The sequence below is a fragment of the Echinops telfairi genome, unplaced genomic scaffold (assembly GCF_000313985.2).
Source record: "Echinops telfairi isolate 266 unplaced genomic scaffold, ASM31398v2 ScPeMD7_655;HRSCAF=1070, whole genome shotgun sequence".
Lineage (NCBI taxonomy): Eukaryota > Metazoa > Chordata > Mammalia > Afrosoricida > Tenrecidae > Echinops > Echinops telfairi.
Window position 1 is genome coordinate 27375770 of NW_022104553.1, and position 25582 is coordinate 27401351.

The following is a 25582-nucleotide window of genomic DNA, read 5'->3' on the forward strand; positions in this document are numbered from 1 at the left end:
GATACCTTGAGACCTCGAACCCCTTTCTCCACCCCCTGGCCCTGAGATGTTCAATGAAGAACTCTCCAGGTGGATTTCCAAGGTTGTATCTTTGCAGAAGAGAGACACGGTGGTGAAGTGGTTCAATTTCAGGATGGTGGTTCGAACCCACCAGCCACTCCATGGGAGAAAGGTGTGGCTGTCTCTTTCAGTAAAGATTTCCAACCTTGAAACCCTGATGGGGGTTGCTGGGAATCAGAATTGACTGGACGGCACTGTGCCGCCAACAAACCTCTTCAGATTCCAGAAAGGCTCAAAGCTAGGCATCATCATATTAAAGAGCAAGAAGACCGGGAAGAGATGGAAAGCCCAGGGGAGGAATTGAGAGCCCCCTGAGAAGGTAGGGGAGGAGGTATGGAAAGATCCACTTGGGTGTCCTCAAGAAAACACCCCCTCCCCAGTTGCTAGACTGAGGAGTGGATACTCAGGAGCGTCACTCACTTGATTCTGAAAAACGTTGAATATTCATCAAGACCCCAATGTAGAGCATGCTAACAAATAGCCCAATAAAAGACCCATGGATATTCTACACTTAGAATGTGGGTTTGGCTTTGGTTTTCCCAGTGCATGAGGAGACATGTGATGTCTCAAGCTACTTAATGAATTCTACCTGCAAACTTCAAGAAGCAGAGGATTTTACATTAACAAACACTTCCTTTGCAGTAAGGGAAATATCTTTCAATATGTCATGTCCTTTCAAATTTTTAATACATCCCAAGTTGGAAAGATCAGGCCTTGCTGGGGTTGCTGTGAGTTCAATGTTGGGCTTCGAAGGGCAAGACTGGTGGTTCAAACCCACCAGCTGCTGCTAGGGAAAAAGATGAGGCTGTCAGCTCTTGTACAGATTTACAGTCTCAGGACCCTATGTAGGGTTGCTATGCATCTGCATGGACGTGGTGTCAGGGGATTGACTGGAATTTGATCTTACAAATCTGGACAATTCATACCCCCCACGCTGTGGATGAAATTTACTCATTTTGAGTTAGAGTTTAAAGATTTAAAGTTAGGGTGAGGGTTTAGAGGTAGGGGGTAGGGTTAGGACTAGGAAACATACAATTAAGAAAATATTTCAAAATACTTGTTGGTAGTTTCGTTAACGCCCCCTACATTCTTTTTTAACTTTAAAAACTCATTAACCACTTGATAGAACTTTCCCCACCTCAAGTTCAGCAACATTATGTTTGTCTTCTTTAAATGAATTAGGACATTGGGCATTTTCTGAGGACACCCACCTTGTTGGTTTGGCCTTGTCTTCTGGGCTCTGGCACATTAGCGTTCATTGACCTTGCCCAGTCTAGAGAAAACAAATCCCAGCTGAGTTAGTTAATTGTGTCAACCTGGCTGATAATCACATGTGGGGCTAATTGAAAGGCGGAGGGATAAACGGGTGGTGAGCCTTGCCTTTCTGGTTCTCGGGTCTCTTGTTTTGTGATGGTTGCACCGGGTGCAGCTGCCTTAGCAGTTCCCTGCTTCAGCTAGCAAGAATGACTTCCTACAAGACATCCCCAAGGAGAAGCTACATGGACCTATCCCGATGCAGCTCTGGGTGCTGGAGCAGCCGTGTGGAGACCCCTGCTAGTGCTGAGATGCTTGTTCGTTCACGGACTCAGCTTTCCTCCTGCAGTCGGCATCATTGCCTCTGTTTTGTGAGGTGGAGGACTTTGTGGACTGGTGTTGAGTTAATGGATTAATGTTGGACTTTGGGCTTGGGCAGCATTGGGTTGGGCTGTTTTCGTGATGCACATTTTCTTTACATAAAACTCTCTCTTATACGTGAGTTGCTGTGGATTTGTTTCTCCAAAGTACCTAGACTAATACACCAGCCGAGGGTTGAGTTAGGAAGAGCTATAGAGAGGGCACTGTTTTCCCGGGCCCCCGAAGAAAGAGGGGACATACCTCTCCAGAGCTCCATCCCCCATCACACCTCCAATGAGTTTGACCTGAGAATGTTCTGAAAATCGAGTCAATTGTTTGGATGAAGGCAGACATCTCAGTCTCATTCCCAGTGGTTGCCCTGTAGCCTGAGCTTAGTCCTGAATTCCGCCTGGCCTTGGCTCTCCTCTCTGTAATTTGGAGCTTTGAGTGGGCATGGGTTGAATGGTATTCTTTTTCAAGTGTTGAATTCCTGGCCCTTGTGCGATCATGTGTGGGAGGAGGGCTTTTCTTTTGTGGTGATTATGACGCCATCACCACTACACAGAGGCACACAGGCCGAGCAACACCCCAAAACCAAGGAAGGCTCAGGACTTTTGACAAGTCAGTGGGTGTTGGTGAAGAATATAGCTTATGCCGCGGACAGCCGGAAGAACACAGAAATCGACTTCTTGGAGGAAGTCCAGCCAGAGTGTTCCTGAGACACCAGGATGGAGTGGCTCCATCTTGTTTCTTTTGGACCAATTGCTGGAGAAAGACATCATGCTTGGTAAAGTAGAAAACTGTGGTAGTTACATAGTCTGGTGACAATTTGAGACTATTAAGAGTGAAGGGGTGGAGTTTAGCCTGTCCATCAAGTCACTGCTTGATGACCTCATTTGGAGGCTCTATGGAGATTAAATACTGTATATACTTGTGGATAAGCCGAGTGTTTCAGCACCTTTAAAAAAAAATCTTTTTATTGTGGGATCGTACAACTCTTAGCACAATCCATACGAACATCCATTGTGTCAAGCACATTTGTACATTTGTTGCCATCATCATTCTCAAAACATTTCCTTTCTACTTGAGCCCTTGGTATCAGTTCCTCATTTTTTCTTTTCCCTCCCCCACCTCCCTCCCTCATGAACCCTTGATAATTTATAAATTATTATTCTGTTGTCTGTCCCCCAGGGAGGGGGTTATATGTAGATCCTTGTAATTGATTCCCCCTTTCTATCCCACCTTCTCTCCACCCTCCTGGTATCGCCACTCTCATCTCTAGTCCTGAGGAGTTCATCTGTCCTGGATTCCCTGTGTTCCCAGTTCCTAGCTGTACCAGTGTACATCCTCTGGTCTAGCCATATTTATAAAGTAGAATTGGGATCATGATAGTGGGGGTGGAGGAAGCATTAAAGAACTAGTGGACAGTTGTATGTTTCATCATTGTTACACTGCACCCTGACTGGCTCGTCTCCTCCCCGAGACACTTCTATAAGGGATGTCCAGTTGCCTACAGATGGGCTTTGGGTCTCTACTCCACACTCCCCCTCATTCACAATGATATGATTTTTTTATTCTTTGATGCCTAATACCTAATCCATCGACACCTCATGATCACACAGGCTGGTGTGCTTCTTCCATGTGGGCTTTGTTGCTTCTCAGCTAGATGGCTGCTTGTTTATTTTCAAGCCTTTAAGACCCCAGACGCTATATCTTTTGATAGCTGGGCACCATCAGCTTTCTTCACCACATTTGCTTATGCACCTGCTTTGTCTTCAGCGACTGTGTCAGGAAGGTCAGCACCATGGAACAAAGTTTTCTTGCATTGAGGGAGTCCTTGAGTGGAGACCCAATGTCCATCTTTCAGCACATTTTTAATGCAGTTTTGGTGGTAAAATTCGGTGCCTTGGCTGATATTTGGGTCGGCTCATACTCAAGTATAAATGGTAGCTCTCTGGAAGTGGGACACAGACCCTCTCTGCTTGGTATTCCTGTGACAAGACACATCAAACTTTGCTAGAGCCCTGGAGCTGCAGGAGTCACGTGGAAACCCATGCCAGCACTGAGATGTTTATACCGCTACTGGATCCATAAGACTTTGCACCCATTGGCCTGTGATCTTCCTACATTTGGCGTCGTTTCATGTTTTGCGTAAGTCTGAAGAGGAATTTATAGATTGGTATAGGACATATCAGATAATATCAGACTTACAGACTTAATCTTGGCTGGGCTGGATGTTTTCTCAATATACAATTGCTCTTTTATATAAAGATCTTTTTTACAGACATATAAGCATCTACGAGTTTGTTTTTCTAGTTAACCCAGACTCACACAGAAACCCAAAACTAAACTCACTGCCACTGAGTCAATTCCAACCCATAGTGACTCTACAGGACAGAGTAGAACTGCCTACTGTGGGTTTCTGGAACTATAACTCTTAACAGGTGTAGAAAGTCTCCTCTTTTTCCTTTGGAGCGGCTGTTAGTTTCAAATTGCTGTCCATGCATAGCCCACTATGTCACCAGGGCTCCTTGGTAAAGTTGAGGGCCTGAGAAAAACAAGGTTACACATAAGATCCCTATGGGTCAGAGCTGACTGGACAGCACCTCGCCACCATCGAGGTAAGAAGGAGTGACCTCGTCAGAAGCCCTGCATTGTACTTTTAGGCTCCAAAGTCATAAGAAAAGATGGTCCGTGTCCTTGAAAGCCACCCGATTGTGGTCGTTGGACAATAGCAGCCCTATGTGGCTCAGATTGACAGGCTGTTGAGAGTGAGAGCCTTCTGTTTACTGTGGTCCATCCCTCCACAGAGGAACCCTAGTGGTGCAGGGGTTCAATGAAGGTTGGTGATTAGAACCCAACAGCCTCTCTGTGGGACAAGAATGAGGCTGTTTACTTCTGTGAAGATCTACAGTCTTGGAAACCCTATGCAAGCAGTTCTACTCTGTCCCACCTGGTCTCTGAATCTGATTCAACTTGATTGCAATGGATAGCCTTCCACAAAGGAGCCCTGGTGGCATAGTAGTTAAATCCCTCAGCTGCTAACCAAAATCTTGATCATTTGAACCCAACAGCTGTTCTGTGGGAGAAAGACAGGGCAGTCTATATCCTTAAAGATGGACAGCCACTGAAATCCTACAGGGACAGTTCTGTTGTGTCCTTCAGGGTTGTTATGGGTTGGAATCACCTGAGTGGGCGTGGCTTATCCTTCCAGAATGCTAGGCCTGAGATGGTAAGTTGCTTCATTTTTGCCTTGAGTCAGCTCCCATCCACTCACATGCTCCTCAGGGACAGTGAGTTGTAATGGGGTCTGGGTTCTGCATTCGTGTAGAATTGAGCTGTGATCGGTGGGCTTTGTAGACCACAGTCAATGCACAAAGTCTCCTTGTTCCCTCAAACCAAACCAAACTCCCTGCCACTGAGTTGATTTTGACTCATAGCTAGCCTAGAAGACAGGGTATAACTGCCTTGGGGGGTTCTGAGATAACCCCTCTTGATGGGAGTAGAAAGCCTCCCCCCCCCACTCTTGAATCAGTTGGTAGTTTTGAACTACTGACCCTGTGCTTAGCAGCCCACTACACTACCAGGGTGCCTTCTTTGTTCCCAAGAGCTGCTATCAAACCACTGTTTCAGAGTGGGTGATTTTAAAGAACATAAGCTCATTCTCTCAGGGTTCAGGAAGCCAGAAGGCTGAATTCAGTGTGTAGTTTTGAGGTGGAGGTGTCTTTCCTGGTCTATTTCAGCTGCCAGCAACCCTTGAGTATGCTGAGTTGTAGATAAGTCTTCCCTTGCCACCTGTCTTCTTCTATGTACACAGTTATGTCAGTCTTCTCTGTTTTTCTCTCAAAATTGATGAGGTTTAGTATCTACCCTACATTAGTATGACCTCAACTGACGGGCTGGTTGTATGACATTAGGTTGCATTATGGAAAGTGATCTTACATTTGTTGTTGTTTCCGCAAAGTCAGCCCTGACTCACTTTCTGTATAACAGAACAAAACATTTCCCTCAAAAACTCGCTGCGATCGAGTTGATTCTGACTCATGGTGACCCTATAGGACAGGGTAGAATTGCCCCAGTGCGTTTCCAAGATTGCCAATCTCTATGGGAGTAGAACACCTCATCTTACTTCTGCAGACTGGTTGGTGGTTTTGAACTGCTGGCCTGGCTGTGAGTAGCCCAATGATCAACCACTATGCCACCAGGAGCCCTAAAAATTGCCCAGTCCTGCCCTCTCCTTCCCATCTCTGGTATGTTTCAGCCCACAGTTACAGCCTGATATCCATCTATCTCATGGAGGGTTTCCCTTGTTTTCATTGACCTCTACTCTAGCAAGCATGATGATGTCCGTTTTCTAACAATTGGTCTTTCCTGAAGATGTATTCCAAATAAGCAAGATGGTCTTATCATTATTTACTTGTCAGAAGCATTCAGGCTGTACTTCCTCCAGGATAAATGTGTTCGTTCATCTGGCCCAACCCAACCCAAGCTACTGAGTCCATTCTGACCCACAGGGTAGAACTGTCCCTTTGAGGTTTTTGAGAGTGTAAATCTCTATGGGAGTTGAAAGTCTCACCTTTCTGTCACAGAACAACTGGTGGGTTGGAACTGCTGACCTTGAGGTTAGCAGCCCAACTCATAAGCCATTTGCATCCATACTCATTTCATCCTCCTCCTTGCCAAGCTTGTCTATACAGATGAGGCAACTGATCAGACTGTGGCGTAGGTCAGGCCTACCTGAGTCACCATAGTGACGGCTTTGCTGGCTAACACTTTACAAGAGGCCTTTTGCAGCAGATTCCCCCCAATATAATACCCCATTCGATTCTTGGCTGTTGTTTCCATGGGCTTTGATTGCTGATCCAAGTAGAACGATACCTTTGACAACTTGGATTTCTCCACCATTTATCACGATATCACTTATCGGCCCGGCTGTGAGGATCTGGGTTCTTTTATGTTCTATGTTCAGGTGTAATCCGTACATTGAACACAAGGCAACCATTCCAATTATTTTATCCAATATCAAATACAGTGAACCCTCGTTTATCGCGGCTAATCGGTTCTAGACCCTACCATGATAAATGAAATTCCGCGAAGTAGGATTCCTTGTCACGATGCGCTTTGCTTCCTTGTTGAAAGTGAAAGTAGCCGTAGCACGGATGTTTTTTTCCTCTTTACGGATGGAGCGAATGGAAGACTCATTCAAGTCAAAATGGCGTGCAACCTCCACGATTTTCTTGCCATCTTTGATCATATCCAAAAGTTTTACCTTTTCCTGGATGGTGAGCATCTTCCTATGGCGCTTATTTTTATTGTCAGAAGGCTTAGAAGAAGCAGCTCGTTTAGGAGCCATCATAGGGCTTAGATAAAATTTCTTAAAAATCGCAAACAATTACAGTACACTGTACAAAAGCAAAAATGCATCTGATACGTAGCTCCGATATGTAGCGATGCAGACAGAAGCGTGTACAGTATGAGCCAATCAGTGGCAGTAATGACAGAGCATGCGCTGTTACGCAAAAACCGCGATAGAGTGAAGCAGCGGAAGTCGAAGCGCGAAGTGGCGAGGGTTCACTGTAATTGCATCTCATTAGATTACATTATTGAAGGTCATCTGCTCTACCCAAGGTAAACTGAGTTAATCCCTTCATGAAATCCTACTAGTAAATGGGTGAGTTTTCAACACCTATTTTGGGGAGGGGTTACAATTCAATCCAGAACACAAGGTTTTCTGAGAGTGAGGACAGCCGCAGGCTGTCCCAGGCTGGTGTAATAGGCAGAACCCTTCAGAAATTCTTGCTTCCAATCCCAGCCATTTTCCACATGGGGACACTAGAGCCCAGAGCAGGCAGGGCTCATCCCAGAGTTACATCTGATGGCAAAGATAACAAAGCTGGAAGCCTCTTCCCCAGCCCTCACCCCAGACCTGGTTATCAGCTATGGGGTCACTTACTGGAAATGTGTTCTTCAGGGTGATCCTCCTCTTGGATGGAATTCGAAGCTTTTTCCCTGGACGACCTGAAACCCCAAAGGCCTCATTCTTCTGTGCCTCTGGTCCTTGTACTTCTCCATAGGACCTGCCCACATCCTATGTCCATTCTTGGGCATAGGGAGGAGGGGCAGGGAGAAGAAGGGAAACCATGCCAGTCACGTCCCTCCCTCAACCCCCACCCCACCCCACCCCCACCCCGCCCCAAATTACCATCTGAACTTCCTGAAGAGGAAATAGCCCAGGCCTGCAGCCAGGGCAAGTACAGCAAGGATCCCGATAACAATGCCAACGATGACTCCTATAGACAGGGAGGCCTGGGGACCTGAACAGGAGAGAGAGTCAAGATCCAGACCCAGACCTAACACACCCTCATCCCTGCCCCCGGCCCTCATATCCAGCTTTATGGCTTTATGTCTGCTGTTACTGAGCTCTGGGGGTGTAGTGGTTAAGGGTTGGGCTGTGATCCTAAAGGGCCATAGTTCAAAAGCACGAACCACTCTGAGAAAGAAAGATGGGCCTTTCTACTCCCGTGAGTAGTCACAGTCTCGGGAACTCCTAGGGGCAGTTCTACCCTGTCTTACAGGGTTGCTATGAGTTGGCATCGACTCGAAGGCAGTGAGAGTGAGTGTGTGTGTCTGCTGTCACTTGTTTCTCAGCTATTGGGAGATTGCAGCTAGTGGTATTAATAGCGCTGTGGTCTGGAGTCATATGGCCCAGGGTTCAAATCTCTGTTAGGTGACCTTAGGCATACGACTTAACCTCTATGGGCTTCATTCAGTAGCTCTTCTGGAAAATGGGGATACAAATTTAAAAGGCCACTGCCGCCCAGTCAATTCTGACTCATGGAGAGCCTATAAAAGCGAGTAGAACTGCACCGCAGGGTTTCCAAGGCTGACACTCTTTATGGAAGCAGGCTGCCTCATCTTTCTCCTGCAGAATAGTTGGTGAATTTGAACCACTAACCTCTCCACAGGGGAGTACCAATGCACCACCAGATCAAAACTCCAAACTCACTGCCATTGAGTCAATCCTGACTTCATAGAGACACAATAGGACAGATTTCCAAGACCCAATCATCAAGAGAGCAGAAAGCCTCATCTTTCTCCCACAGAGTGGCTGGTGGTTTTGAACTGCTGACCTTCTGGTTACCAGCCTGGCTCAGGGCCCACTTCACCACCAGGGCTCCTTGGGTATCAGTAAAATGGGGATAATAGTGTCTATTTCATTAAGACACTGGAGAGATGGCTGTTGTTAGTAGAGACCATTGTATTGGCCCATTGGACTTGTGGCGGTTCCATTCACAACAGAACCAAACCGCATGATTGGTTGTGGATCAGATTCTTATGATCAGGGAGTTTTATTGGCTGATTTTTCAGAAGCAGATCACCAGGCCTTTTCTTCCTACTCCATCTCTGTCTGGTAGTTCCACTGAAACCTGTTCAGCATTATAGCAAATGGAATCCTTCCACACACAGGTGGGGAGTGGCTCTGCATAAGGTGCATTAGCCAGGAATCCAATATGGGTCACCTTCCTGGAAGGCAAGAACTCCAGCACCGAACCACCACTGTTCCCTGCTGAAAAGATGAAATGTCTTAATACATGTAAAGCAGGTGGGGGTGGTTTCAGGTATTGTCTGACTGGTCCCCACTCAGTGACCCCATGTACAACAGAACAAAGCCCCACCCAGTCCAGCATCATCCTCACAGTCTTTCCTATATTCGAGCCCATTGTTGCAGCCACTGAATCCATCCTTCCTGTTGACGGTCTTCTTTTTGACTGACCTGGTACTTTACCAAGCATGATGTCCTCCTCCAGAACTGGTCTCTCCTGATAACGTGTCCAAAGCATCTGAGACGTCTTTAAAGAAGACTGGAGCCTTGTTTTTTTGTCAATGCCTCCAGTGTATCTTGAACTTCTTCCTTCAATACCATCATTTTTTGAATATGTGCTACTCCAGAGATGGCTGAATTCTGGCCAGTTCTTTTTGGATTCTGTGCATTCCTTTCCTCCTTATTTGATGCTTCCCTTGTGTCCATAGAATCCTTTGATATTGCAAATTGAGGTTAGATGTTTTTCTTCAGTTCTTTCCGCCTTAGAGAGGCTAGTAGGCGCTGTCCTTTTGGTTTTCATTAGAATACCTTGTCTTCTTGAGCTGCCCTTTGGACATTCCTGTTCAGCTTTTTTACATCATCCTTTCTTCCAGTCACTTTGGCTAAATGCAAGAGCAAGTTTCAGAGTCCCTCCTAACATCCGTTTGGTCTTTTCTTTCTTCCCTGCCTTTTCTAATGTCCCTTTTCTCTCTTTACCAATCATGTTCTTGATGTCATCCCACAAGTCATCTAGTCTTTGGTTATTAGTGCGCAATGCATTTGGTGTTTGAAACATTTAGTTCCAGGAAAATTGATGAGTCGATGTTGGCACTTAAGGCCAACCATCAGGGACTACGGGCTATGAAAAGAGTCCCGGGTGGCACAGTGGGTTAAACATTGGGCTGCTAACCCAAAGTTCAGGGGCTTCAAGCCTACCAGGACTCCATGGGAGAAAGTCCAGACAGTCTGCTTCTGTTAAGACTCACAGCTTTGGAGACCACCAGCAGCAGTTTTACTCTGTCCTATAGGGCCACCGTAAGTCAGAATCCACTCAATGGCAGTGGATTCGGTTTGGGTTTTAATTCACTCTAATCAGACCTGTCATTATTGCCCTGAGACAACACAATTCCAAATCACATGGTTTCTTCCACACATGCTACAAGCCCATGCTGATTTGTTGGATGCTGTCAGGTGTTTTCGTAATCAGTGATTTCGTCAAGTGTTCTTGTGTCTTAGCTGCCATATTGGGGCAGGTAGCATTTGTGAACCGATGTAACTCTTTGTTGAGAATGAATTACTACAGGAAGGAGCACACAGAACCACTGCACCAAAAAGAACTCATCAACACCAAGCCATTTTCATAGGTAGCATAGGACCAAAACCCGATGGTACTGAAGGAAGAAGGCCAGGCTGCACTGTAGGTATTAGCAAAACCAAAGTTCCAGGAATTGATGGAGTAACAATTGAAATGTTTCAGCAAGCTGATGAAACATTGGAAACATTCGTCTATGCCAGGAAATTTGGAAGCCATCCTCACCAATACCTATTGCTTTCTTAATCACAGTGAGTGTGGAATGATATCACATTGTGGTTTTGATTTGCATTTCCCTAACTGAAAAAGAAAAGGCGCCCTGGTAGCACTAGGAACTTTGGGGTCCTTTAACCAATACCAACAAAATACAGAAATCATAGAATGATATCATTCATCTCACCATGCAGGTCAATTTTTTGCTGCAACAATGATTGCGGCAGTATATCAACAGGGAGCTGCCGGATTCAGAAGAGGATGTGGAACATGAGATTCCATTGCAGAAATTAGATAGATTGGGGGCTAAAAGGAGAAAATACCAGAAAGGACTCTACTTGTGTTTTATTGACTGTGCAAAGACATTTGACTGTGTGGGTCATAACAAATTATGGTATGTTTGAGAAGAATAGAAATTCCAGAACACTTCGTTGTCCTCATGTGGATCCTGTACATGGATCAAGTGGCAGTGTTATAACAGAATAAGGGACTACTTCATGGTTTAAGATCATTAAAGATGTACGTCAATGTCAGATCTTCTCATCATACTTACTCAATGTGTGTGCTGAACAAATAATCTGAGCAGCTGGATGATAGGAAGAATGAGGCATCTGAAATGGAGAAAGGCCCTATTAACCTGGGATGTGCAGATGGAACAAGCTGGCTGACAGTGAGGAGGACTGGAAGCATTTGCGGATGAAGATCAAGGATTGCAGCCTTCAATGTGGATGACAACTCAATATAAATAAAGTCCTCATAACTAGACCAATAGGTAACATCATGATAGGTGGAGAAAAGATCGACGTTGTCAAGAGTCTCACCTGGCTCGGATCCACAATCAATGCTTATGACAGGTGCAGTGAAGACGTCAAATGACATATTGCTTTGGCCAAATCTGCTGATCAAGACTGCTTGAAAGTGTTGAAGAGGAAGGATGTTATTTTGAGGACTACGCTGCACCTGAGCCAAGCGATGGTATTTTCAATTGCTTCATGTGCATATCAAAGTTGGTCATTGGAGAAAAAAAGAGGAAGACCGAAGAAGAATTGAAGCATTTGAATTATGATGCTAGTGAAGGATATTGAAAGGGCCACGAACTGTCAAAAGTACAAACAAATCTGTCGCGGAAGAAGTACAGCCAGAATGCTCCTTAGAAGCAAGGTTGTTGAGGCTTCATTTCACAGGTTCTCAGGAGAGACCAGTCCCTGGAGAAGGCCACCCTTCTTGATAAAGGATAGGGTCAGTGTGGGAAACGAACCAATGTCATTCCTGCAGACTCTCCCCTAACAGCTATGCTGCCTTAAAGGGAGCATATGGTTGATTCTGTCTCCCTGCAGATCTCCCCCCACCGAGGCACCCATCCCCCTTCATGCCTTTCCCCCAATTCAGGTATTGGGTTTCCTCACCTGTGAACTCAGGGACTTTACTGTGATGACCACCCACCTTGTGACGTATGTAGCTCCTGCATATGCATGACTAATGGCTACCTATAAAAGCCCCAAAACAATAAAGATGCCCTCTGTTCCAGACCTCCTTTCCTCTCCCTCCTTCCCCGCTCCCTCACCCTCTCCTCCCCTTTCCTCCTTCTGCACCTCCATGTGGACCATCAAGGGAGGCTGAGGTGAGCATGCTACCATGAAATGTGTCTGACTTCTTTATTTTACTCTTTCCTATCTCTCTTATTCTCTATGACTACTACAATATTTATATATTATAGCCATACAATTGCGCCTACCGGAGCCATGATTAGTTGTTGGGGGCTGGTCTCCCCCGACAGAGAAGGAACATCGAGGAGATGGATTGACATAGTCCCTGCAGCAATAGGCTCAAACACAAGCACAGCTGAGAGGCTAGCCCAGGACAAGGCAGTGCTTCATTCCATTGTCGGTAGGTCGCTCTGAGTCAGAACCAACTTAACAGCAGCTAACAATAACAACAACATTCATAAAAGGACTCACCTATCACCTGGACCAGGACTGAGGCAGAGAGGGCCAGTTGAGTTACTTGGTTGGAGGCCGTGCATTTGTAGAGGCCCTGATTGTCCCAAGTCAGAGCGTTGATCCTCAGCTGCTCCCCGTTAGACATCCAGGTGGAACCTTCAAGGGTCCAGAGATACTGTGCACCTGGCTTGGACTCAGCTTGACACTGCAGGATCAGGGTGGAGTTGAGTGTCTCCTGGACGACCTCCTGGTGATGCCCATTCCTGGTGATGTTCACTTGGTCAGGGCCATCTGTGGGCAGAAAAGCCAGACATGATGCACTCTCTCAGCCACTAGAACACAAGCTCCATGGTCCCGTGGGGCACAGAGCAGGTGAGCAGTATGAGTGCAATGAAGAACCAGCAAGAACATTCAAGTGAGGGGGCCTAGGTGACTCACAGTTGATGGTCAGCTGGAGGGGGTCGCTCCGAGCCCGGCTACCCCAGTGCCAGACTTCACACTCATAGGGCCCTGTGTCAGTCCGCCTGAGGCCATAGATGACCAGAGTGTTGTTGTCAGGGGACAGCTCCAAGCGCTCACTGGGAAGGAGGGGCTGGCCATTCAGGAACCACTGGACAGCAGCCCTCTCGTGGGTTGTCTGGCAGGTCAGGTTCACAGAGCTGGCATGCTCCACTAAGTTCGCACTTGGGGACAGGATGTGAGGCTTGGTCAATATGTCTGAAAAATGTATGAAGAGGCAGGGTCAGATTGGGGGCTCCCCACTCACACACGCTCCCATTTCCTGTCTACATGGGACTCATAAGGGTCTTCCAGAGCTGTACAAGGGAGCTTCGAAAAGTTTACGGGAAAACGGAATGAAAAGATAACAGAATTCTCTCACAAATGCTCTGGAGCGCCCTCATCTGCATTTGTGGGTGGCATGTGTGTTGTAGATCGAATTGAATTGTAGCTGTGTGTGTGTGTGTGTGTGTGTGTGTGTATAGTGAATCCTAAACTCTATACCTATGAAAGTTAAACATTGAATACGGAAGACCCAAGAAGAATGGATGCCTCTTTTTCTTTTTTCTTTTGGTGCTCGCGAAGAATACTGAAAGTACTATGGACGGCCAAAAGTACACACACATCTGTCTTGGAAGAAGTTCTACTAGAATGCTCCCCAGATGCAAGGATAGCTAGAGTTCATCTCATGTATGTGGGAAACAGAAAGATTTCTCCCAAGTTGTCTCCCCCAAATATATGCAAAACTTAGCTACTTGCTACAGATGGTAAATGACTATATACTTGGAGGTCAACAAAAATAGGTCAGAGGTTATTCTCCCTAAGGGTTATTGGCCATTTAGAGCAATCAGACTGTATAGTCTGTCCCACCCTAAGTAGGGCCCACTCCCTTCTGATAAGGATAGTAGTACAGTGAACCCTCGCCACTTCGTGCTTCGACTTCCGCGGCTTCACTCTATCGCGGTTTTTGCGTAACAGCACCCACTGCCTACACCCGCTCCTTCAGAGGAAAAAGACGGCGACCTACCTGTAGAGTACATCCCTTAAGTCATTTCATAGGCTATTGATTACAGTATTTGTAAGAACTATGTATAATAATACTGTATGTGAAATATGTAATACTGTAAACTAGATGCCATAAATAATATAATAAATAATAAATGATCATTGTAACGTCCAAAATGTTTTACTGTATTTTCCCTTTTTCGTTTAATAAATTGGGTAATACGAGTGTAATGGTGACTAAAGGGTGTTTTTTCATGTCCTCTATGCTCTAACTATGAAAATATTTGATTTACAATTAAGGAATCCTACTTCGCAGAATTTCATTTATCACGGTAGGGTCTAGAACCGATTAACCGCGATAAACGAGGGTTCACTGTAGATTGTTTCCCTGAAGAAGAGCCCAGGGAGGTCAAGCCCACTCAAGGATGACCAAAGTTAGGCTGCCATATTGAGTCTAGGGTCCTCCCTTCTTGTCCCATGTGTACCCCTAGTCCCTCCTCTTCCTATTATGTGTATACCCCTAACTCACCCCCCCTCCTATTGCTTGTATTGCCTATGATACAACCCCTTCCTATGATGTAGGTCATTATCTATAATCAAGGGGCTTGCATGCCCCCAAAGATATATAAGCTTTGGTTAGAAATAAAACCTCACCAGAGCTCTCTCCTGCTCTCTCTGCCGGCACCGTGTGTGGACCTGGCTGTTGAGATCATGGCCCTCCAGGAGGTGAGCATGCTACCATGAAATGTGTCTGACTTCTTTAGTTTACCCTCTCTCTCCCATTTCTCCATGACCTTACTATAATTTTTATAAATCTTAACCGTACAATTGTGCTTACTGAACCCGCGATTAGTTGTGAGGGACTGGCTTCCCCCGCAGGTCCTCACCCCACCCGCTGCTACTCCCAGGTGTCCACAGCCTCAGATTTAGAACCCCACATCCCTCCTGACGCTGGAGGTCCTCAGCTCTGAGGAACGCAGGAGAGGAACAAGGCAAGGGTACTTACCAAGGACCTGGATTTTCACTGCTCTCAGGCTGGACAGCTGGGTGACTTTGTTGAATACTAAGCATCGGTACCTGCCCTCCTTCTCCCTGAGGATGTTGTGGATGGTCAACGTGCTGTTAGATGGAGTCAGCGTGAAGGAGTTGGGAAGTAACCAGGAATACTCAGGTTCTGGGGAAGACTGTGTCTTTGCCTGCAAGACCACCGTGGAGCCCTCCAACACCTCAATCGCCTCCCCACTGTGTACACCAGAATCCAGTTCGATCTCAACAGAGTCTGGACCATCTGGGAAGACAGGACCATACACAGCATTAGCCGTAACACCAGCTACCTCCCTTGGGGAGGTGGGAATGTTAGGAGATCAGTAAATGCTAATGTTTCCCTCCTCCATGCCCAGGCTTTAGGAGCTGTGGTGATGTAGTAGGGTATGCGTTGAGCTGCTGACCACAGGTTGGTGGTTCAAACCCACCAGATATTCTGTAGGAGAAAGATGAGCCTTTCTGCTCCTGTAAAGATTTGTAGCCTCAACCCCACAGATCCTTGTCCTAAGGGGCTCTAAGAGTGAGGATCGACTTGATGGCAATGAGTTATAGTGAGCAGAGTTAGACGCAAGCTCTGGACTAATAGAGAGGAAGGTGCAGGGGTCTGATAGAGATAAAAATGACAGCCTTATCTCTGGGTAAAACACGGTTGGAAGACGCATCTGAGGTATACCAGCTAATGCTCTTTGCCCACTCTTCCTCAGGCAAGATTTTGGATCAGAGCCCTGGTGGTGTAGTGGGTTACATATTGGACTGCTAATCCATAAGGTCAGCAGTTTGAAGCCACCAGCTGTACCATGGGAAAAAATAAGTGAGACTTTTCCGCTTCTGTAAAGATGACCAGTCTCAGAAACCTTGTACAGGGCAATTCTACTTTGTCCTACAGGTCTATATGAGTCAGAATCGACTTGATAGCAATGAGCTGGGTTTTGATTTGGGACCCCAAGGTGTGGGGGCCCAGAAAGCCCATTTTACATAAGGGAAGGATCCAGGAGAATTTGAGTTGTTGGGAGTTGTCCTCAAGCCAAGTCCCACTCATGGCGACCCCATGTGGGCAGAGTAGAACTGTTCCATGGGGTTCTGAAGCCCTCGACCCTTTGGAAGCGTATCACCTGTTGTTCCCAAGGCACCTATGGGTGTCAGTTGTGAGCAAGGCTTGTGAGCAAGACTGCAGCCATTTTTATTTGGGTCAGCCATGTTGAAGTAGCATCCATTTTGTGATCCATTTCTCACTGTATGTTTTGGCTGTGCCCAGGGCTTCAAACAAGCATGTGGGCTGTTAATTATGACTTGAACCCTGCTTGGAGTCTTAAGAATCCTGTGGTGTAGTGGTTATTCTTTAGGTTGCTAAACACAAGGTCTGTATTTCAAAATCACAAGCTGATCCTCAATCGAGAGGGCTGGGGCCTTCTATTTGTATAAATAGTTGGAGTTTCCTCACCCCCACCCCCTGAGGGGGATGAACAACAGAAATGTGGGTGAAGGGAGAGAGTGGTCAGTGTAGGATATGACAATAATAATAATTTATAATTTTTCAAGTGGTCACGAGGGTGGAAGGGGGGAGGGAGGGAAAAAAGAGGAACTGATGCCAAGGGCTCCAATAGAAAGTAAATGTTTAGAAAATGATGATGGCAACATATGTACAAATATGCTTGATACAATTGATGTATGGAAGGTTATAAGAGCTGTGAAAGCCCCCGATAAAATGATTAAAAAAGCAAAAGGGTTGCAGTCTCAAAAACTCACAGGGGCAGTTCTACCATACCCTATAGGGTCACTGAGTGTCAGAATTGAGTGGCGTCGAGTTGACCCCTCCAGCTTTCTTCGTCATTATGTAAGATGGATAAGGAGGGATCCTGGGAAGGAGGCATCAAGTTAGTAATGAATGATAGAGTGCTTGTTTTAGGTATTCATTTTGCTTCTTTTACTGACTACATTTTTAGCCTTTGTGTAGCCTGTCATGCATCTTAAGAATTACAGCCCACATGTATGGAATACATGCTTAATATTGTTAGAAAAAATTAGGATAAATAGCACTCAGAAATCAAGGGTCATTCAAACAACTTTGTTTGCTGAATCATCATCCCTTAGCTCATCTCCTAATGAACAGCGTTTCTCTTCTCTGTTCCACTTGGGAGTGGTTCTTAACTGGGCTCATTTCTTCTAAGGCACAGATCCAATATTGGGAGGGGGTGTGTGGGTGCGGCGGAATATTGGTGGGTTGAAACCACCCAGCTTTGGGCTAGTAGTCCAGTGTTTAACCATATGTAACATCATATGACTCCAGAGATGTCAACCAGGTAATTGTGCTTGGGACCCAAAAGTAGACCTGTCTGCATTTTTGTTGGTATTATGACTGTTCTATAGCCAACTACCAATTCTAACAGATTGTTCTTTGCTCTCTCACTGCATTGCGTTGAGGATGACCCATTGCGACCCAATGGGACAGGGTAGAACTCCACCTGTGAAATTCTGAGGCTGTAACTCTTAACTGGAGTCAAAAGCCCAGTCTTTCTCCCACACAGCCACTGGTGTCTTTGAACTGTCGACCTTGCAGTTAGCAGCCCCAACATGTAACCACTATGCTACCAGGGCACCTTTTCCCTACACAATTGGATTTTAAAACATAATGTATTGTATTCCCAGTGAAGGTTGTATTTAAAGCTGCAAGACCGAATGAGATCACCAAGGGAAGGAGACAGTGAGGGACCAGGGAGGATGGGAGGGACTCACAGCTCACATCCAACCTGATGGGATCACTCCTCTGAACCAGCAGGGGACTCCAGGTTTCACACTGGTAATTTCCGGCATCCTGCCGGTGGACAGTGAGAATGGTGAGCATCTTGTTGTCCGAGGACAGGAGCATCCGCTCGTGGGGCACCAGGGAGACACTTTCGAAGATCCAGCGAATGGTAACTTGGGCATCACTGGTGATACAGTTGATTTCTACCTTCTCCCTATGCTCAATGGCACTGTTTTGGTTGATTGAAATGATGGGCTTATTCCGAAAATCTAAAGAGAGAAAGAAAGAGAGGAAGCTGAGAAACAAAGAGAAACTGAGTCACTGAACGATCAGTGAGACAGGAGTGGATCTGAATCAGCAGAAGACGCACAACAGAAGTCAAACTTCCCGGGACTCAATCTCCAGGGGTGATCTTGGGCAACTTACTGCCCCTTCTTGGAGCTCCAACGGAATGTGCTGAGTGCAGGGGAACACAGAGCATTCAGATCCCTGCAATCGTGCAGGTGAAAGCAAGAGGGTTTGGGTCATACCAAGGAGTCCCTTCATGCCAATTACAAATCCAACTGGTAACTGGGAGGTCAGCCACATACCTTTTAACCCTCCCTCCCCACTCCCGGTGGTGACAGCCGCAGCCCAGCCCTCTGCCTCTGCCCTCAACACAACTGAATGAGCCAGTTGTTGCCAGCTCCTGGCTGATTCGATCAGATTCATCCTGTTTGGGACTTGGGACATGGAACCCTGGTGGATGATTGAGGTGTGGAGGCAGGGCTCAGAATGCCACATCTTCTTGTGTTCCTCTGTCCCGCCACCTCCCTGAGTGTAGGGAGCTGAGAACAGGAAGAGGGATGAATCCTTTATTCTCATCTGTTAGCAAGCCTGGCAGGATAAGTCCCTGGGGTGGAGGGAGGCCTTCACCCTTGGGAGTTGGAGGTGAGCCCCAATCACATTCACATAATTAATATTGTTCCTCGCTATAACCTCCCATAATAGTGCTGCCTTAACGTTCCCTCTTACCAAGCACATGGTTGATTGCTATGTATCCGGCAGCTTTCTCGATAGCAGCAGACGTGTCCTATTGCTCTCTAGGCTCTGAAGACAGCCACCCTCCCTTACCTGCTCTGGGCACTGGTGTTAGGTCACTCCTCCAATGTACTCGGAGACCTTTAAGGTTAGGGTACATCCCACTTTGTTACTTATGTGGTTACCCGTAATTAGGGGGATTTGCACGCCCCCCCAACCCTGAGAATATATAAGCCTGGGCTGGAAATAAGTTCTCTCTCTCTGCATGAACCTGGCTCCTGAAGTCATGCTGGTCCTGGAGGTGAGCACTTGCTTGTTTTACCTTGTCTGATGTCTCTTCAACCTTACCCCTCAATGAGACAACCGCCCTTGAACCCCGTAGGATAGTGGGGGATGGCACCCCACACCCGAGGAGCCGGCTGGTGGGTTCAAACCACCCACCTTTCAGTTACGGGTTGCCTGATTTAACCCAAAGCGTGTTCCATAATGACCAACTCATGTCTTCGCCTCCCAAATGCTTCTCTCGACAATGTATTCTAGTTCCTCCCTTTTCTCTCTCTCTCTCTCTCTCTTCTTTCTGCGGTTGCCCTGGAGATCCGCTTTCCACAGACCACGGCCCTGAAAGGCCCCCAGGAGCAGGTCAGCCCCGCGATGCGCACACGGGGTCACCAGCAAGGGGAACTGTGGGGCGGGGTCTAAAGGGTCCCCCACGTGCCGAGCGCCTCCTCCTTACTTCGGTGGGTGGTCGGCGTGCTGCCGTGGACGCCGAGCTGGGCCGTGGCCGGCGGACTCCACACAGTCAGGAGCGAGGCTGGCAGGGAGAGAGGAGGGGAGCATTCAGGGCGGGCAAGGCACCGGGAAGGGTCTAGTCAAGGTCACCCAGGCAGAGGGAGGCCTGAGGTCATGGAGGCGCACTTGGTCCCCAGAGGAGAGCTGGCCTTACTAGGTAGGGGCCATGTGACTTGAACGTAAGCTGAATCCCCTCTGGGCCTCATGTCCTCGCTTTTAGCCCACTGTTCCTGCACCTCCCTCCTCAGTTTTGTGGGAAGGTCATGACCCCTGGCCACCCTGGACTGCACCCCTTGGTGGTCCCTGTGTCTGCCTACAGCAGTGGTTCTCAACCCGTGGGTCGCGACCCCTTTGGGGGTCGAATGACCCTTTCACAGGGGTTGCCTAAGACCATCGGAAAACATAAATATTTCACAATATATAATGGCATATTGTTTTGTGATTCATCACTATGCTTTAATTATGTTCCATTTGTAACAATGAAAATACAGCCTGCATATCATATATTTACATGACAATTCATCACAGTAGCAAAATGACAGTGATGAAGTAGCAACGAAAATAATTGTATGGCTGGGGGGTCACCACCACATGAGGAACTGTATGAAAGGGTCTCGGCATTAGGAAGGTTGAGAACCGCTGCCCTACAGGAAGTCTCTCTCCCCATTTCGCCAAGCACCAAACACTTCAGCTCAGGAGAGGCGAAGTAACTGCCAAGATGACACGGCCAATTGCGGTTGACATGGGCCTTGAGCCTTACCGATGGCCATGCAGCAGACGCTGACTCACAGTAACCCTGCAGGATGGAAATAGAACGGTCCCGGGAGGATTCCTGTTGACTGTGGGCCAAGCGTTAAGCTACCAACTGCAGCAAGGCTAGTCATTCAAACCCTGTCTGCACCATGAAGACAGTCAGTCTCAGAGCCCTAGATAATGCAAACTGCAAAAGCCACTCACTGCCATCGAGTTCGTTCCGATTCATAGCAATCCCATAGGGCAGGGAAGAACTGTCCCTGTGGGCTCCCGAGACTGTCAACTCTACAGAAGTCGAAAACCTCCTCTTTCTCCCGCAGAATGGCTGATGGTTTGGACCTGCTAGCAGTGGAAGGCATAGCCCTGTATGCCACCAGGCTTATGGCTTGGGCTACTAACTGCCATATCAGCAGTTCTAAACCACCAGCTGCTTCTTGAGAGAATGATGAGGATTTCCATTTCTCTGGACCCACAGGGGAAGTCCTATGCCTTCCGATGAGTGGAAGGTCACTATGGGTGGGACTCTGATGGCAGTGAGTTTCTACCTGCCGCAGTGTTTCCAAGTGGACAGCGCTCCCTGGGGGGCAGTGCTGGAATGATCCAGGGGGCTGCAAAAGCAGATACCTACACCTTATCCTGGATTATGGGCTACAGAACAAAAGTTTTTAATTATGGGGGGAAGGGGTGTGCTGATTTGGGGGGGTGGTATGTGTCCTTTTCTGAAAAAAGGGGACAGTAGGCCAAATAAGTTTAGGAACTTGGTAGTGGGGTCACTATGAGTCAGAATTGACTGACAGCAGTGCCAAAAAAAAAAAAACTTTATTGAAACAGATTTGCCCATGGACCTTTTGATGCCTCAGCTGCCTCAGCAATGGAACTGCTTTAATCGGTGAGCCACTTCGGCTCCTTCCAACTTACTGCCCCCCTGCCCCCAAGCAAACAAACAAAAAATACCCTACGAGACAACTCATTGCCAGTGAGTCAAGGCTGAGTCATAATAACTCTACAGGAAAGAGAACGGCCCCTGTGGGTTTCTGAAGGTGTAAATCTTTATGAGAGTAGACAGTCGCCTCTTCCTCCCATAGAGTGACTGGTGGGTTCGAACTGCTGGCCTCACAGTTAGTAGCCCAACAAGTCACCACCACAAACTCATAGTGACTTTTTGCCTCTGAGACTATAAATCTTTATAGGAGAAAACAGCCTCCGCTCTTTCCCAAGGAATGGCTGGCTTTGAACCATCCACCTTGTGGTTAGCAGCCCAAAGCCTAGCCCACTCCACCACCAGTGGTCCTTCCTTCCATCTCATCATCCAAACCCCAAACCAAACTCACTGCCGTACAGTAGATGCCAATGTGTAGCGACTCTCTAGGACATGGCAGAATCGCCGCTGTGGGTTGACAAGATTGTAGCTCCGTACAGGAGTAGAAAGCCTCACCGTTCTGCCTCAGAGCAGCTGGTGGGTTCTAACTGCTGGCTTGGTGTTTTGCAGCCCAGCAGGTAAGCCCCACTGTGTCTGGAGGTTAAACCTCAGCTTACCCTGCCAATTCCTAGAGACGTCAGCCCAGTGATGGGCACAGAGCCAACACCCAAGAGAGGAACTCAAACTACTATCTCCAGTGGGAGAAATTAACCTTCGGCACTTCCGCCATCTTGTTGAATGGGAGAGGACAGGGGACCAAGGTAGCAGGAGCTCCCAGCTTTCCACTGGACCAGAAACTGTTGGAAGACTGTGGGCCAGAGGACAGTGCGTGTGTTGGGGGTAGGGGGTGTGGGGGGGGGGCCTGACTCATCTGTCAGACTAATACAGTGGGCTCCAGTAACTGCTTGCTTTTTCAGAAGTTCAGGTGGCTGGGTGGTGGAGTGGGGGAGGCAGAGAAAAGCTTCAAAAATACCATCGAAAAATGGAATTAAATGACAATGGAGTTCTTCTACAAGTTGTTTGGAACTCCCTACTTCTCCAGGACTTGCTTGAAAGGCACCTGTGAGCAGGCTCAGACTTTTAACCTTCGGGCTCACAGCCGAGCATTTTACCATCTGCACCACCAGGCACCACACACACACACACACACACACACACACACACCTAAGCCTGTTGCTGTCCAGTTGATTCTGACTCACGGCAGCCCTCCAGGGCAAACGTGGACTGCCACTTCTTTCTCCCAGGGAGCGGCCGGTGGGTTCGAACCCCCAACCTATTGGTTAGTTCTCAAGCATTTTAACCGCCACGTGCTGCACCTTGGGAAACCGCTCCTCCTCTTAAAAGCCTTTCTGAGCAGTGTTCTCTAGTTCCTCCCCCTTTGCTGGGGCTGCCCGGTAGGCATCGCTCCTCCTGATACGTGGACCTGGCCCCTGGGGTCACAGCCTGCTCTGCTTCTCTTCCTCCTGTCACCTGGCTCCCTTACATGCCACCACTTTTTCCTTGGCTGTCCCTCCTCCGCTCTCTCATTCATTCTGTCAGCGTTTTTCTTCTCATCTCTCTCTCTCTCCATGAGGCCTGCTCTCTCTCTCTGTGTGTCTCTCTCTCTTTCTGCCATGATCTCTCTCTCCCCTCACCACTCTCTTTCCCTTTTTTGTCACTCTCTTCTCTATCCGCTCGCTTGCTCACTCACTTTCTCTCTCCAGGAGTGGGTGACCCAACAGACTAACCCTAAAGCCAGCAGTTTGAAATCACCAGCTGCTCTGTGGGAAAAAGATGAGGCTCTCGGATCCTGTAAAGATGTCCTCTTGGGAACCCCCACAGAGTCAAAATTAACCCCACAACCTGGATTTGGGAGTTGGGTTTTGGTCTCCGTCTGGGTCCTCCCACTCTGTCTGTCTCTCCCCTGCCCCCCCCCCCAATTCTCTATCTTTGAGTTTCTCACTTCCTGTGGCCCTCAGTCCACTTCTCTCTGCCTCCATCTCTCTGACCTCTATGTCTCTCTCTGCCCACCTTTTCTGTCTCTGTCTTTATTTCTGGCTCTGACTCCATTTTCCGCTCTCTCTTTCAGATGCACATACATACCACTGACAAGGACACACACACACACACACTCACACACAGAGAGCTCTCTCCACCCCAAACCACTCCCTCCCCTACCCCATCTGAAGAGAGCAGGCACTCACCTGAGAGCAAGACTCCCACCCAGTGGGGTCCCTGAAAGCCAGGGGACCCCATGGGTCCTGACACCTGACTCAGATGTGCCACCTGTCTCTCTGGTTCACACACGCAGACACAGTGCCACCCCTCTCCCTCCAGCTCTGCCTCCTCCTAGCCCCTGTCTCTTCCCCTTTTCCTGTGAGGAGGGAGGCTCCAGAGAGAGACGGGTACAAGAGGGCAGTTGGGCCCCACCTCTGCCCTCTACCCCCAGGGCTCGCTCTCCTTCTCCCCACTGGTTCAGGGAGCAGGAACCCCAGAGACCAACCAGGATTTCCCCAGAGGGTAGATAAAGCGAAAGAAAAACCTGCCCTTTGGCCTTGGCTCCCTATGAAAATCACACACCCCTCACCACCTCCTGGCAGAACTCGGGAGCCCAGAAGGGCACCACCGTCCTGCGGAGGCATGACCTCAGAATGTCAGGGCACCACTGGCCTTCATGACAGACAGTGGTCAACGCTCATGCTGACCAGAAACCCCGGAGCCAAGGCCAGTGCCAAGCAGGGCTGATGCCAGGTTCAATAGGTGGTTCTTGCTCAGTGAGGTGCAGCCAGCTGCGGTGGTGTGTGTCAGACAAACGCATCTTCCTCACACTGGTTGTTGCCCTTGAGCCCATTGTCGCAGCCAGGGCATCAACCCATCTCCTTGAGGGTCTTCCTCGTTTTCGCTGATCCTGTTTTTCCAGCGAGATGCCCTTTTCCAGGAATGGGTCTGTATTAGTCTGGGTACTTTGGAGAAAAAAATCCACAGCAACTCATGTATAAGAGAGAGTTTTATGTAAAGAAAATGTGCATCATGAAAACATCCCAACCCAATGCTGCCCAAGCCCACAAGTCCAACATTAACCCATTTATCCAACACCAGTCCACAAAGTCCTCCACCTCACAAAACAGAGGCAATGATGCCAACTGCAGGAGGAAAGCTGAGTGAGTGAATGAATAAGCATCTCAGCACTAGCAGGTGTCTCCACACGGCTGCTCCAGCACCCAGGGCTGCATCGGGATAGGTCCATGTGGCTTCTCCTTGGGGATGTTTTGTAGGAAGTCAATCTTGCAAGCTGAAGCAGGGAACTGCTAAGACAGCTGCACCCTGGTGCAACCATCACAAAGCAAGAGACCCGAGAACTAGAAAGGCGAGGCTCACCACCCGTTTATCCCTCCGCCTTTCAATTAGCCCCACATGTGATTATCGGCCAGGTTGGCACAATTAACTAACTCAGGTCTCTCCTGATAACCAAAGTCCAAAGGACAGGAGACAGCCACACTTCTGGCTCTACTTCCAAGACAGAGGTGTTTGTCCTTCTGGCAGGCCACGATGCTTTGGGGGTTCTTCGCCAGCGCCATGATTCAAGTGTCAGTTCACCTCCGGTCTTCCTGAGTCACCGTCCAGCCTGACAGGCAGCACACGGAATGCAAAAGATCCTGGCATGAGACAGGCGCCCCTCAGTCCCCAAGGGGACACCTTTACTCTTTAATGCTTCCAAGGGCCCAGCAATGAGTTCCCAGTGAGTCACCATACAGCCAGGCTGAGTGAGCTGATCTGCTGTTCCGGACCTGGGACCCTGGTCATAAACAGAGGCTCTGCAGTTAGCCTGGTGGGAAGGGCAGCAGCGGGCAGGGCTGGGCATGGGTCTGGGTCAGGGAGGGCACCCATGGGGAGGCGCTGTCTGAGCTGGGGACAGGAAGACGCAGTAAACAAATCAGAGCAAAACAAAAAAGGCCCCAAATGAGCCTGTTGCTGTGGATGTGTGTGTTATGGAGAACTTTCCACGGGCTTTCTATGAGGAAGTGAATTGCCAGGCCTTTCTTCCTCAGTGCTGCTGGGTGGGTTTGAACGATCAATCTGTAACTTTTCCCTGCCCACCAGGGACCTTGGT

At 48.0% G+C, this 25582-nt stretch overlaps 1 protein-coding gene across 1 annotated transcript; it reads right to left on the reverse strand.

The window, feature by feature from the left end:
• Positions 1-7619: 7619 nt before the first annotated feature.
• Positions 7620-23727, reverse strand: CEACAM20 (CEA cell adhesion molecule 20). The gene is made up of 8 exons (XM_030886342.1): positions 23676-23727; positions 19765-19842; positions 18002-18280; positions 15231-15512; positions 13160-13438; positions 12740-13012; positions 7877-7988; positions 7620-7692 (listed from the first exon to the last, which is right to left on the reverse strand). Exons 1-8 carry the CDS (start codon positions 23725-23727, stop codon positions 7620-7622), a joined length of 1428 nt encoding a protein of 475 aa, XP_030742202.1.
• Positions 23728-25582: the final 1855 nt, after the last annotated feature.